Consider the following 13,742-nt stretch of genomic DNA (forward strand, 5'->3'; position numbering starts at 1 on the left):
GATGTGGACTACCAATCTCAGGACGGTACAATTATCTCCACATTAGCATCTGAGAACCCATCCACGCTTTCTTTATCATTACCAGCTTGTTAAGGGACCTACAACAATCACACAAAAGACTTACCGACAGCCTCTACCACTTACTAGGGGGCAACTGCAACTTCCAAAAAACACCACAATTCTTCAATTGGGGGAGAGATCTTAACAGAACATTTCCCCCTGACTCCTGGCATAGGGCCTTACACTGGGCCCATAAATCATCCTCCTGTGCTTCGCACCAGCAACATGGCATTAGTGTATCTTGACGCCACTGGAAGCTAGGGGTTTGACAGGAGGAACGCCCCTCTCACACCCCCAGCTCCTGATAGGGCCAGGGCTAGCAGGTCCTAGCTGCACAGTGTGGTTACATTACTGCGCTGTCTGCAGGCTTATGCTCAGGGTAACATGTGTTATTAGGCTTACATTATTACCTATAAATGCTGGCATGTTACCACTGTAACATGGCAGCATTAACATGTAATAATGTAAGCCTAATAACACGTTACCTTGACCCTAAGGTTCCCCACTCACATTTGCCAGCCTCAGCGCTTGTGCTTCGCTCCGTGGAAAGTCAGCTCAGTGTCGGTCGCTCGCAGCTGCCGCGCTCACAGTTACTGCACCGCTGCCGTGACTGTGAGGTCCCTAGACGCCCCTCCCTCGCTGAGATGCTGCTTGTTCTACGCCGCTGTGACAGTGAGATGTGTGCCAGCCGCTCCCCCACTGACATCTGCCGGGCGCATATTACCAAAGGAGGCCTGAGTTCTCCTATGGGGCCGATTCAGCCAATCAGCTGGCTGGAATCGGCACCACGTGACACAGCGGCGTGCCCGCGCATTGCCGTGCACAGGATTGTGCTGCCTGAGTTCTCCTGTGCGGCCGATTCAGCCAACAGCGGCGTGCCCGCGCATTGCCGTGCACAGGATTGTGCTTTGCCCGCGCTTTCACATGCTCAGTGCCTTGCCATGCACTCGTGTGCACACAGGATTGTGCCTTGCCCGCGGTTTACATGCCACTCGTGTGTGTGCACAGACAGTTATTGATTTGGCAGGTATTTTTTGTGCTTTTTGGCAGGTATTTTTTGTGCTTTTGCCAAAGGTGATTATTTCTTTTGCGCAAGTGGATTTGCCAGCGGAAGTTTTACATCTTTTGCGCAAGTGGATTTGCCAGCGGAAGTTTTACATCTTTTGCGCAAGTGGATTTGCCAGCGGACGTTTTACACAGGACTACTAAAAGCCAAGGTAAGCTGCTGCATCTGCTCATTTAATTGCGCTCTTACTTCCCCTGCGCGCATTGGCGGAGAGGCGGCCAATTCTGCATGCCGCTGCATTGTCCACGAGCGCGATCCCCAGCATGCCGCTGCATTGTCACCGCTGCATTGTCCACGAGCGCGATCCCCAGCATGCCGCTGCATTGTCGCTGCGATCCCCAGCATGCCGCTGCATGCATGGTCGCCGCTGCATTGTCCACGAGCGCGATCCCCAGCATGCCGCTGCATTGTCGCCGCTGCATTGTCCACGAGCGCGATCCCCAGCATGCCGCTGCATTGTCTCCGCGATCCCCAGCATGCCGCTGCATGCATTGTCGCCGCTGCATTGTCCACGAGCGCGATCCCCAGCATGCCGCTGCATTGTCTCCGCGATCCCCCGCATGCCGCTGCATGCATTGTCGCCGCTGCATTGTCCACGAGCGCGATCCCCAGCATGCCGCTGCATTGACGCCGCGATCGTGAGCATGGAGCTGCATGCATTGTCACCGCTGCATTGTCCAGGAGCGCGATCCCCAGCATGCCGCTGCATTGTCTCCGCGATCCCCAGCATGCCGCTGCATGCATTGTCGCCGCTGCATTGTCCACGAGCGCGATCCCCAGCATGCCGCTGCATTGCTACGTGTGGAGACGCGGTTACCTGAGATTTGTGCGCTGTGCGCTGCTACGTGTGGAGACGCGGTTACCTGAGATTTGTGCGCTGCTACGTGTGGAGACGCGGTTACCTGAGATTTGTGCGCTGCTACGCGTGGAGACGCGGTTACCTGAGATTTGTGCGCTGTGCGCTGCTACGTGTGGAGACAACACCCAAGATTTGTGCGCTACGTGTGGTGAGTACGTCACCTGAGATTTGCGCGACGCCACCTGTCTTTTTTTGCAGATTTGTGCGCCTTATTGCAAAATAACGTGTGGAGAGGATCCTGACGTTTGGACACGTTTCGAGAAGAATTTCGCTTCGCTCGGACACCATCTGACATCACTCAGCGAGGTAAGCTGCTGCATCTGCCCAAATTTTTCATTGCTTGCATCTGCTCATGTGTACATGCATGCGTGCCTGTATGCGTACATGCCTGTATGCGGACATGCATGCATGCCTTGTGCGTGCCTGCCTGTATGCGTACATGCATGCATGCCTTGTGCGTGCCTGCCTGTATGCGTACATGCATGCCTTGTGCGTACAGGCATGCCTTGTGCGTACAGGCATGCGTACGTGCCTTGTGCGTACAGGCATGCGTACGTGCCTTGTGCGTACAGGCATGCGTACGTGCCTGTGTGCGTACAGGCATGCGTACGTGCCTGTGTGCGTACAGGCATGCGTACGTGCCTGTGTGCGTACAGGCATGCGTACGTGCCTGTGTGCGTACAGGCATGCGTACGTGCCTGTGTGCGTACAGGCATGCGTACGTGCCTGTGTGCGTACAGGCATGCGTACGTGCCTGTGTGCGTACAGGCATGCGTACGTGCCTGTGTGCGTACAGGCATGCGTACGTGCCTGTGTGCGTACAGGCATGCGTACGTGCCTGTGTGCGTACAGGCATGCGTACGTGCCTGTGTGCGTACAGGCATGCGTACGTGCCTGTGTGCGTACAGGCATGCGTACGTGCCTGTGTGCGTACAGGCATGCGTACGTGCCTGTGTGCGTACAGGCATGCGTACGTGCCTGTGTGCGTACAGGCATGCGTACGTGCCTGTGTGCGTACAGGCATGCGTACGTGCCTGTGTGCGTACAGGCATGCGTACGTGCCTGTGTGCGTACAGGCATGCGTACGTGCCTGTGTGCGTACATGCACGCGTGCCTGTGTGCGTACATGCACGCGTGCCTGTGTGCGTACATGCACGCGTGCCTGTGTGCGTACATGCACGCGTGCCTGTGTGCGTACATGCACGCGTGCCTGTGTGCGTACATGCACGCGTGCCTGTGTGCGTACATGCACGCGTGCCTGTGTGCGTACATGCATGCATTTATGTATAGATGCACGCATGCGTGTACATGCATGCATAGATGCATGTATGTATGCATAGATGCATGTATAGATGCATGCATAATTCTTCTGACCTGGTTGAGGGAGTAGTGGTCATTGTAAGTGGGTTGAGCGGATCTCGGAATCAGTAATACGGGTGGGATGTGACTGTTAACCTGCTGATTTCTCGTCATTTCCTGCAGATCTGACGTCCTTGAGAACGGGAAGGCTGGCAGACAGTGAAGAGACCCTCGACGTTCAGCAATCTTTAAACCCTTCTTTTAATGAACTGTTTTTTCCCAGTGACTCCCTTGTTTTTAATACGCTTTTTTAAAAAAAAATTATGACGGAGGATCCTGAAAAACTGCGCAATATTTTACTGCAATGCATTAAACAGAAAAGACCCATAAACACAGCGGCCTTTTGTCTATGTCACAAAGGCTGCTAGGTGTCATAATTAAGGATGAGCGAGTATACTCGCTAAGGTACTACTCGTTCGAGTAATGTGACTTAAACGAGTATCTCCCCGCTCGTCCTTAAAGATTCGGGGGCCGCCGCGAGGGAGAGCGGGGAGGAACGGAGGGGAGATCTCTCTCTATCTCCCCTGCGACTCACCTGTCAGCCGCAGCGGTCCCCGAATCTTTATGGACGAGCAGGGAGATACTCGTCTAAGGCACATTACTCGAACGAGTAGTGCCTTAGCGAGTATACTCGCTCATCCTTAGTTATGACACCTAGCAGCCTTTGCAAACTTGGATTGGTGTAGGAAAACTAAGTGTTCCTCTAAATTCTGAAAAGTAATGTTAAATTTGTACGTCTCCTAAATGGAAAAAATAAATGTACAAAAGTTTTAAACCGTGCTTCCAGAATAAAGTGTACAGATGGAAATCTATATGTTCGCAAAGATTTGTACAGAATGTTTGCACTCATTTTATATATGACATTTGACAATGGGAAAAAATGAAAATTCAAAATTGTGCAAAGTAGCAATTTTAATAAATATACACAACTTTTAACAGTCCTTTTTACTACCTAACAGAAGTACAACAAGGGGAAGAAAACAATGTCACAGTCACTTGGATATGCAAAACCTTTACGGACTTATGATATGTCAAGTGACACATGTAAAGTTCCAAATTTTCGGCCTGTCACTAAGGCACAAACAGGCTTGTTCTCTAAGGGGATAAATAGCTTAGTGTATAAACTGTGAACCGACTAACGAGGGACAGTGAGCAGCATCACATGCATCGTACTGCTCCATCAGATCCTGATGATGTAGTTCCATAGCAGGTGATGGGCCATTTCCAGCTTTTAAGCGTCCCCCGGAGCCAACATCTGGGAACTTCTGGCTCTCTGGTGATTGAACTCTGTGGTTGCGAGCAGCGGAAACGGTTACCACAGTGCAGTATTCTGACCAAAACGTATCAGCTGACCTATAACGAGGAAGAAAAAAAAAAATTAACCCTGCCTGCAATTGGCTTAATTCCGTGGGTTTTCATAGTTCTTGCACTGTCCCTGCTTTTCTTCACTCCTACTTTAATAGATAAAGACATCGTATTTGGACAATTGGTATGTTTCTCCGAAGGTTGGTGCAGTATTGGGATGGAACCTGTACGTTTGCTAAAAAAAGGAATTAAATGCTCAAATCTAATGTTATGTCTTTTTCGGCCAATAAGACGAATTTAACAAAGCAAGTGTGTGTGTGAGAGAGAGGGGGGGTGGCTGAGTAAGTGGGTGAGCAGACAGGCATGCGCGCACAAGGCATGCATGCACGCACAAGGCATGCATGCACGCACAAGGCATACAGGCACGCACGTACGCATACAGGCAGGCACGCACATTGCATGCACGCACATAGGCATGCAGGCACGCACGTACGCATACAGGCAGGCACGCACATTGCATGCACGCACATAGGCATGCATGCACGCACATAGGCATGCATGCACGCACATAGGCATGCATGCACGCACATAGGCATGCATGCACGCACATAGGCATGCATGCACGCACATAGGCATGCATGCACGCACATAGGCATGCATGCACGCACATAGGCATGCATGCACGCACATAGGCATGCATGCACGCACATAGGCATGCATGCACGCACATAGGCATGCATGCACGCACATAGGCATGCAGGCACGCACATAGGCATGCAGGCACGCGTGCATGTACGCATGCAGGCACGCGTGCATGTACGCATGCAGGCACGCGTGCATGTACGCATGCAGGCACGCGTGCATGTACGCATGCAGGCACGCGTGCATGTACGCATGCAGGCACGCGTGCATGTACGCATGCAGGCACGCGTGCATGTACGCATGCAGGCACGCGTGCATGTACGCATGCAGGCACGCGTGCATGTACGCATGCAGGCACGCGTGCATGTACGCATGCAGGCACGCGTGCATGTACGCATGCAGGCACGCGTGCATGTACGCATGCAGGCACGCGTGCATGTACGCATGCAGGCACGCGTGCATGTACGCATGCAGGCACGCGTGCATGTACGCATGCAGGCACGCGTGCATGTACGCATGCAGGCACGCGTGCATGTACGCATGCAGGCACGCGTGCATGTACGCATGCAGGCACGCGTGCATGTACGCATGCAGGCACGCGTGCATGTACGCATGCAGGCACGCGTGCATGTACGCATGCAGGCACGCGTGCATGTACGCATGCAGGCACGCGTGCATGTACGCATGCAGGCACGCGTGCATGTACGCATGCAGGCACGCGTGCATGTACGCATGCAGGCACGCGTGCATGTACGCATGCAGGCACGCGTGCATGTACGCATGCAGGCACGCGTGCATGTACGCATACAGGCACGCGTGCATGTACGCATACAGGCACGCGTGCATGTACGCATACAGGCACGCGTGCGTGTACGCATACAGGCACGCGTGCGTGTACGCATACAGGCACGCGTGCGTGTACGCATACAGGCACGCGTGCGTGTACGCATACAGGCACGCGTGCGTGTACGCATACAGGCACGCGTGCGTGTACGCATACAGGCACGCGTGCGTGTACGCATACAGGCACGCGTGCGTGTACGCATACAGGCACGCGTGCGTGTACGCATACAGGCACGCGTGCATGTACGCATACAGGCACGCGTGCATGTACGCATACAGGCACGCGTGCATGTACGCATACAGGCACGCGTGCATGTACGCATACAGGCACGCGTGCATGTACGCATACAGGCACGCGTGCATGTACGCATACAGGCACGCGTGCATGTACGCATACAGGCACGCGTGCATGTACGCATACAGGCACGCGTGCATGTACGCATACAGGCACGCGTGCATGTACGCATACAGGCACGCGTGCATGTACGCATACAGGCACGCGTGCATGTACGCATACAGGCACGCGTGCATGTACGCACAAGGCACGCGTGCATGTACGCACAAGGCACGCGTGCATGTACGCACAAGGCATGCCTGTACGCACAAGGCATGCCTGTACGCACAAGGCATGCCTGTACGCACAAGGCATGCCTGTACGCACAAGGCATGCCTGTACGCACAAGGCATGCCTGTACGCACATGGCATGCAGGCACGCATGTACGCATACAGGCAGGCACGCACAAGGCATGCATGCATGTACGCATACAGGCAGGCACGCACAAGGCATGCATGCATGTACGCATACAGGCATGTACGCATACAGGCACGCATGCATGTACACATGAGCAGATGCAAGCAATGAAAAATTTGGCAGATGCAGCAGCTTACCTCGCCGAGTGACGTCACGTGATGTCCTAGCGAAGCGAAATTCCTCTCCAGAAGAGTCGTCCTCTCCAAAAGGCGGGGGGCAAATGTGAGATCAGCACCTAAAACGCCAATCTCCGGTTCCGTACGTTGTACAAACCGCAGCCAAATGTCAGGTTCCTCTCCACACGAGTCGTCCTGTGGAAAACGGAGAGCATATCACCACATGCAAGCAAAAATGCACATATCTGGTGATGCAGGAGAAAACCGGCAAATATGCGCATATCAGCAGATGCAAGCGAACACCTGCGAATATGCGCCAAATGTGTGCATATCAGCAGATGCAAGCGAACACCTGCCAATATGCGCCAAGTATGCGGATATAAGCAGATGCAAGCGAACACCTGCGAATATGCGCCAAATGTGTGCATATCAGCAGATGCAAGCGAACACCTGCAAATATGCGCCAAGTATGCGGATATAAGCAGATGCAAGCGAACACCTGCAAATATGCGCCAAATATGCGCATATCAGCAGATGCACGCGATCAAAATTTGGGCAGATGCAGCAGCTTACCTCGCTGAGTGATGTCAGATGGTGTCCGAGCGAAGCGAAATTCTTCTCGAAACGTGTCCAAACGTCAGGATCCTCTCCACACGTTATTTTGCAATAAGGCGCACAAATCTGCAAAAAAAGACAGGTGGCGTCAGGTGGCGTCGCGCAAATCTCAGGTGACGTACTCACCACACGTAGCGCACAAATCTTGGGTGTTGTCTCCACACGTAGCAGCGCACAGCGCACAAATCTCAGGTAACCGCGTCTCCACGCGTAGCAGCGCACAAATCTCAGGTAACCGCGTCTCCACACGTAGCAGCGCACAAATCTCAGGTAACCGCGTCTCCACACGTAGCAGCGCACAGCGCACAAATCTCAGGTAACCGCGTCTCCACACGTAGCAATGCAGCGGCATGCTGGGGATCGCGCTCGTGGACAATGCAGCGGCGACAATGCATGCAGCGGCATGCTGGGGATCGCGGAGACAATGCAGCGGCATGCTGGGGATCGCGCTCGTGGACAATGCAGCGGCGACAATGCATGCAGCTCCATGCTCACGATCACGGCGTCAATGCAGCGGCATGCTGGGGATCGCGCTCGTGGACAATGCAGCGGCATGCTGGGGATCGCGCTCGTGGACAATGCAGCGGCGACCATGCATGCAGCGGCATGCTGGGGATCGCAGCGACAATGCAGCGGCATGCTGGGGATCGCGCTCGTGGACAATGCAGCGGTGACAATGCAGCGGCATGCTGGGGATCGCGCTCGTGGACAATGCAGCGGCATGCAGAATTGGCCGCCTCTCCGCCAATGCGCGCAGGGGAAGTAAGAGCGCAATTAAATGAGCAGATGCAGCAGCTTACCTTGGCTTTTAGTAGTCCTGTGTAAAACGTCCGCTGGCAAATCCACTTGCGCAAAAGATGTAAATCACCTTTGGCAAAAGCACAAAAAATACCTGCCAAATCAATAACTGTCTGTGCACACACACGAGTGGCATGTAAACCGCGGGCAAGGCACAATCCTGTGTGCACACGAGTGCATGGCAAGGCACTGAGCATGTGAAAGCGCGGGCAAAGCACAATCCTGTGCACGGCAATGCGCGGGCACGCCGCTGTTGGCTGAATCGGCCGCACAGGAGAACTCAGGCAGCACAATCCTGTGCACGGCAATGCGCGGGCACGCCGCTGTGTCACGTGGTGCCGATTCCAGCCAGCTGATTGGCTGAATCGGCCCCATAGGAGAACTCAGGCCTCCTTTGGTAATATGCCTGCCGGGCTGAGCGGTTATGCTCTGCCGCCGGGAAAAGCCGCATCAGGTGTGTGTAAGAAGAGTATAGGGAAAACCGGCGGCGTGTGATTCTGCATCGGAGGGCCGCTGGATAGCACAGTGTCTCCCCCAGCCATATCACCTCTCTGCTGCCGCCGGTATGTAGAACTCACTTTGGTTGCGGGTGGGGGTGCCTGTTGTGCAGCGGCGCCGGCTGTAGTGCCTCACCAGGACCTATGTGGCAGGCTGCTGTGCAGCCAATCAGGTACAGGGGGCGTGAATCCCCTGTCAATCTTGACTCCACCAGCACTTCCTGACAGCAAACCGCTGACTAGGTGGTATTTCACTCCCTGCAATTGTCACAAATGGAGAAAAACATCCCCCTCTGCTGGAGGGGTTGTGGGGAAGTGGGCTCCCTTACGCACATATTCTGGTCATGCCCCTTCCTGACCATGTTCTGTTATCAGGTCTCCCTGCCGCTCTCCAGACTTCACCTACCTACCTTAAAGGGGTTTTCCAGGGAAATACTATTTATGACCTATCATCAGGATAGATCATCAATAGTTGATGGTCCGGGGTCCGTCGCTCAGGACCCTGACCGATCAGATGATCTGGCGCATGCTGTAAGGCTTGTAAGCTCTGCAATAACAGAGGTTAGAGTGGAAGCCTCTGCGCTGACCTCCATGTAGTGGCCGGAGTGGCTTACTGAAAACAATGGGAGCCGTGCCTGTAGTTACAAGCACCGGCCACTATAAGGTGGTCGGCCTGGAGGCTTCTGCTCCAACCTCTGTATTTGGAGAAACCTCTGCGCTGACCTCCGTGTAGTGGCCAGCGCTTGTAACTGCAGGCATGGCTCCTATTAATTTCAATGAGAGCTGTGCCTGCAGTTACAAGCGCCTCCCACTAAACGGAAGCTTCCGCTCTAACCTCTGTATTTGCGCCGCTGACAGCAAGCACCAGATCAGCTGATCAGTCGGGCTCCTAAGCAACGGACCCCAGCCGATAGGTCATCAATAGTATTTCCCTGGAAAACCCCTTTAAAGATTGTCCCAGAACTTGCTCTCCTTGTATTAGGCATCGACTTGGTACCCAGTAGTCATAAATAGTTTGCCACATCTTCCAAGTATCTCGCCTTTAGATAGCAAGATTCTGGAAATCCAATCATATCCCTACTATCGAGGATGAATATGGCTCCATCAACGCCAACTATACATATGAAAGCACATTTGCAGCAAGGAAGGAGGGATTGGGACAGTTCAGAAAAAGTGGGACCCATGGCTAAGATACATATCCCCTCTTCTCCATCAGGGTGAGTAGCACATCATTCCACCACAGTATCACCCTACATGCTCATACCACAGTTCACCAACTACATTACCGTATGTGTGACCACAGGTTACTGCTGCAGACCGGGACAATACTCTGGTATGCTACGGAGGGCACTACATTACCGTATGTGTGACCACAGGTTACTGCTGCAGACTGGGACAATACTCGGGTATGCTAAGGAGGGCACTACATTACCGTATGTGTGACCACAGGTTACTGCTGCAGTCCAGGACAATACTCGGGTATGCTAAGGAGGGCACTACATTACCGTATGTGTGACCACGGGTTACTGCTGCAGTCCAGGACAATACTCTGGTATGCTACGGAGGGCACTACATTACCGTATGTGTGACCACGGGTTACTGCTGCAGTCCGGGACAATACTCGGGTATGCTACACAGTGCACTACATTACCGTATGTGTGACCACAGGTTACTGCTGCAGTCCACAACAGTACTCGGGTATGATTCGGAGGGCACTACTTTACCTTATGTGTGACCACGGGTTACGGCTGCAGTCCGGGACAATACACGGGTATGCTACAGAGGGCACTACATTACCGTATGTGTGACCACGAGTTACTGCTGCAGTCAGGGACAATACTCAGGTATGCTACAGAGGGCACTACATTACCGTATGTGTGACCACGAGTTACTGCTGCAGTCAGGGACAATACTCAGGTATGCTACAGAGGGCACTACATTACCGTATGTGTGACCACGAGTTACTGCTGCAGTCCGGGACAATACTCGGGTATGCTACAGAGGGCACTACATTACCGTATGTGTGAACACGGGTTACTGCTGCAGTCAGGGACAATACTCAGGTATGCTACAGAGGGCACTACATTACCGTATGTGTGACCACGAGTTACTGCTGCAGTCAGGGACAATACTCGGGTATGCTACAGAGGGCACTACATTACCGTATGTGTGACCACGGGTTATGGCTGCAGTCCGGGACAATACTCGGGTATGCTACAGAGGGCACTACATTACCGTATGTGTGAACACGGGTTACTGCTGCAGTCAGGGACAATACTCAGGTATGCTACAGAGGGCACTACATTACCGTATGTGTGACCACGAGTTACTGCTGCAGTCCAGGACAATACTCAGGTATGCTACAGAGGGCACTACATTACCGTATGTGTGACCACGGGTTACTGCTGCAGTCCGGGACAATACTCAGGTATGCTACACAGTGCACTACATTACCGTATGTGTGACCACGGGTTACTGCTGCAGTCCGGGACAATACTCAGGTATGCTACACAGTGCACTACATTACCGTATGTGTGACCACGGGTTACGGCTGCAGTCCGGGACAATACTCAGGTATGCTACAGAGGGCACTACATTACCATATGTGTGACCACGGGTTACTGCTGCAGTCCGGGACAATACTCAGGTATGCTACAGAGTGCTCTACATTACCATATGTGTGACCACGGGTTACGGCTGCAGTCCGGGACAATACTCAGGTATGCTACAGAGTGCTCTACATTACCGTATGTGTGACCACGGGTTACTGCTGCAGTCAGGGACAATACTCGGGTATGCTACAGAGGGCACTACATTACCGTATGTGTGACCACGGGTTACTGCTGCAGACCAGGACAATACTCGGGTATGCTACAGAGTGCGCTACATTACCGTATGTGTAAACACGGGTTACTGCTGCAGTCCAGGACAATACTTGGGTATGCTACACAGTGCACTACATTACCGTATGTGTGACCATGGGTTATGGCTGCAGTCCAGGACAATACTCAGGTATGCTACACAGTGCACTACATTACCGTATGTGTGAAAGCGGGTTACAGCTGCAGTCCGGGACAATACTCGGGTATGCTACAGAGGGCACTACATTACCGTATGTGTGAACACGGGTTACTGCTGCAGTCCGGGACAATACTCGGGTATGCTACAGAGGGCGCCAAATATCCACATAAATACCTTTTTTACTTTTATCCACCAGATCCTCTGACAAACCTACCCCTAAAGGGGCAACACCACAGAAAAGCGAATCGGCATATTTTAAGCCTTCCGCCGGATCACTTCCCGCATTCGCTGTTGAACCAATACCACAATTACTCGCAGGCGGGACCGAACCCCCTGGAAAGCAGGACACTGAAAGCCCTTCTTTGGGATCAACTTTGTTCAACAGCGATTTCAAGACTGTGAGCAAATCTCCCGTGTCAACCGCCTTAGCGGGATCCATAACATTTTTCCAAGCATCCACAAAAACCGACTCACCAGCTCGACCGACCTCCGGCGATGCCAAGGGTGTGGTCCTCGCTGTGATTCCTTTGCGTCGTCGCATATCTTGTCCGGGCGAAGGCTGCCGTCTGACCTCGCGCGGAGCCTCTTGCGCCCTTCCTGCATGTGACGTTCCAGGGTAGTCCCGATCTGACCTCTCCGGTGAATAAATGTGCCTCCTGCGGCGTATTATATCCCTATCGTGGCGTGACAGTTGCGGAGCCGACCTTATGCGGTGGCTTACCGACTGCTGTGACTGCTCCGGACTGCTGCTCCTGCCGCCTCTAGCTGACACGCGCTCCCTAACGCTGCTGCTGCTGTACCCTGCCCACTCCTGCTCTAGACCTGTAGGCTGCCTGCTACCGCGCTGCTTGAGCCTGGCTCTCTCGCGCTGCCTGCGCCTAGCGCCCTGACCTTGCCGTCTGCTGGCGCGACGTTGACCTGACGTTTGGGACTGCGTGCGCTCGTGCCCGGCTAGGGCGCCGAGGTAACTGGGATTAATAAAGCAACTGCGCTGAGTGCTGGATCCCGCAGGCGGTAGCTGGCGTGGGCGCGCGCTGCCTGCCAGCCTCTGGATACTAGATGCCCCAGTTTCTTCTATTAAGCTTTCCCTGTCTCTTATGCTACCCTCTATGCTGCACCCCATGCTGCTGATGCTGCTGGCTCTGGGCTAAAAGGCTTCCTTCCCCCCTCTGCCGGCCCCCCTCTGCCTGCTCCTGTAACCTCTTCCCCCCTCTGACGGCCCCCCTCTGCCTGCTCCTGTAACCTCTTCCCCCCTCTGCCTGCTCCTGTAACCTCTTCCCCCTGCTCTCTCCCTCTATGCTGCCTGCTGCTCTTTCCTTCTTCGTTCTGCTGGCTCCGCTTTTCTCCTGGACTTCTCTCTTCTGCCTTTTCTCTTTGCTAACTTTACTTTTGGATTTTCTTTCTCTCAGTCTTTCTGGCGTCTTGTCCCGCTCCGTCCGTCTCCACATGTGCTGCCTCTTCTGACCTGCTCCTTCCTCTCCTTCCTCCCCCCTCCACTTCCTGTCTTGACTCCACCCCCTAAATCTGTTCTCACTATTAGGCCGCCTGCACACGGGCGGAAATCCCGCGGCGGGATTTCCCGCGGGATTTCCGCCACTGAAAGTTTGCATAGGAGTGCATTACAATACGCACTCCTATGCAGACGGCAGCGGTTTAGCCGCGTGAAATCTCGTGCGGCAAACAAACCGCGGCATGTCCTATTTTTGTGCGGGGCACGCACTCACCCGGCCGCCGGCTCCGGTCTGCGCATGCGCCGGCTGCGCGGCAGCCGGCACATGAAAGAGCCAGGGCCTGCCAGGCGTGGGAGAG

General features: G+C 53.9%; 1 protein-coding gene and 1 long non-coding RNA gene across 3 annotated transcripts; one reads left to right on the forward strand and one right to left on the reverse strand.

Annotated features, from left to right (window-relative positions):
• Nucleotides 1-807: 807 nt before the first annotated feature.
• Nucleotides 808-3,731, forward strand: LOC136578758 (uncharacterized). The gene is made up of 3 exons (XR_010786652.1): nucleotides 808-1,277; nucleotides 2,184-2,291; nucleotides 3,468-3,731. It is a non-coding gene; the product is annotated as an uncharacterized lncRNA (long non-coding RNA).
• Nucleotides 3,732-4,246: 515 nt separating this feature from the next.
• On the reverse strand, nucleotides 4,247-13,091 carry LOC136578979 (serine/arginine repetitive matrix protein 2-like). 2 transcript variants are annotated; one of them, XM_066579212.1, is made up of 5 exons: nucleotides 12,408-13,085; nucleotides 8,418-8,485; nucleotides 7,576-7,683; nucleotides 7,024-7,197; nucleotides 4,258-4,697 (listed from the first exon to the last, which is right to left on the reverse strand). In XM_066579212.1, the coding sequence occupies exons 1-5, from the start codon at nucleotides 13,054-13,056 to the stop codon at nucleotides 4,689-4,691; spliced, it is 1,008 nt and encodes a 335-aa protein (XP_066435309.1). In that variant the 5' UTR covers nucleotides 13,057-13,085; the 3' UTR covers nucleotides 4,258-4,688. The 2 variants fall into 2 exon arrangements, with proteins under 2 accessions (XP_066435310.1, XP_066435309.1); XM_066579213.1 differs by lacking the exon at nucleotides 7,024-7,197 and having other exon boundaries at nucleotides 4,247-4,697; nucleotides 12,408-13,091.
• Between the last annotated feature and the right edge of the window lie 651 nt (nucleotides 13,092-13,742).

This window comes from Eleutherodactylus coqui, chromosome 9 (assembly GCF_035609145.1).
Source record: "Eleutherodactylus coqui strain aEleCoq1 chromosome 9, aEleCoq1.hap1, whole genome shotgun sequence".
NCBI lineage: Eukaryota > Metazoa > Chordata > Amphibia > Anura > Eleutherodactylidae > Eleutherodactylus > Eleutherodactylus coqui.

Coding starts and splice junctions, on each gene's coding strand:
- LOC136578979 (XM_066579212.1), bottom strand. CDS start 13,056: ATGGGGTGCAGCATAGAGGGTAGCATAAGAGACAGGGAAAGCTTAATA. Junction 8,486..12,407: donor GCCGGAGGTCGGTCGAGCTG/GTGAGTCGGTTT, acceptor CTTTTGCCAAAG/GTGATTTACATCTTTTGCGC. Junction 7,684..8,417: donor CAGGACTACTAAAAGCCAAG/GTAAGCTGCTGC, acceptor CTTTTTTTGCAG/ATTTGTGCGCCTTATTGCAA.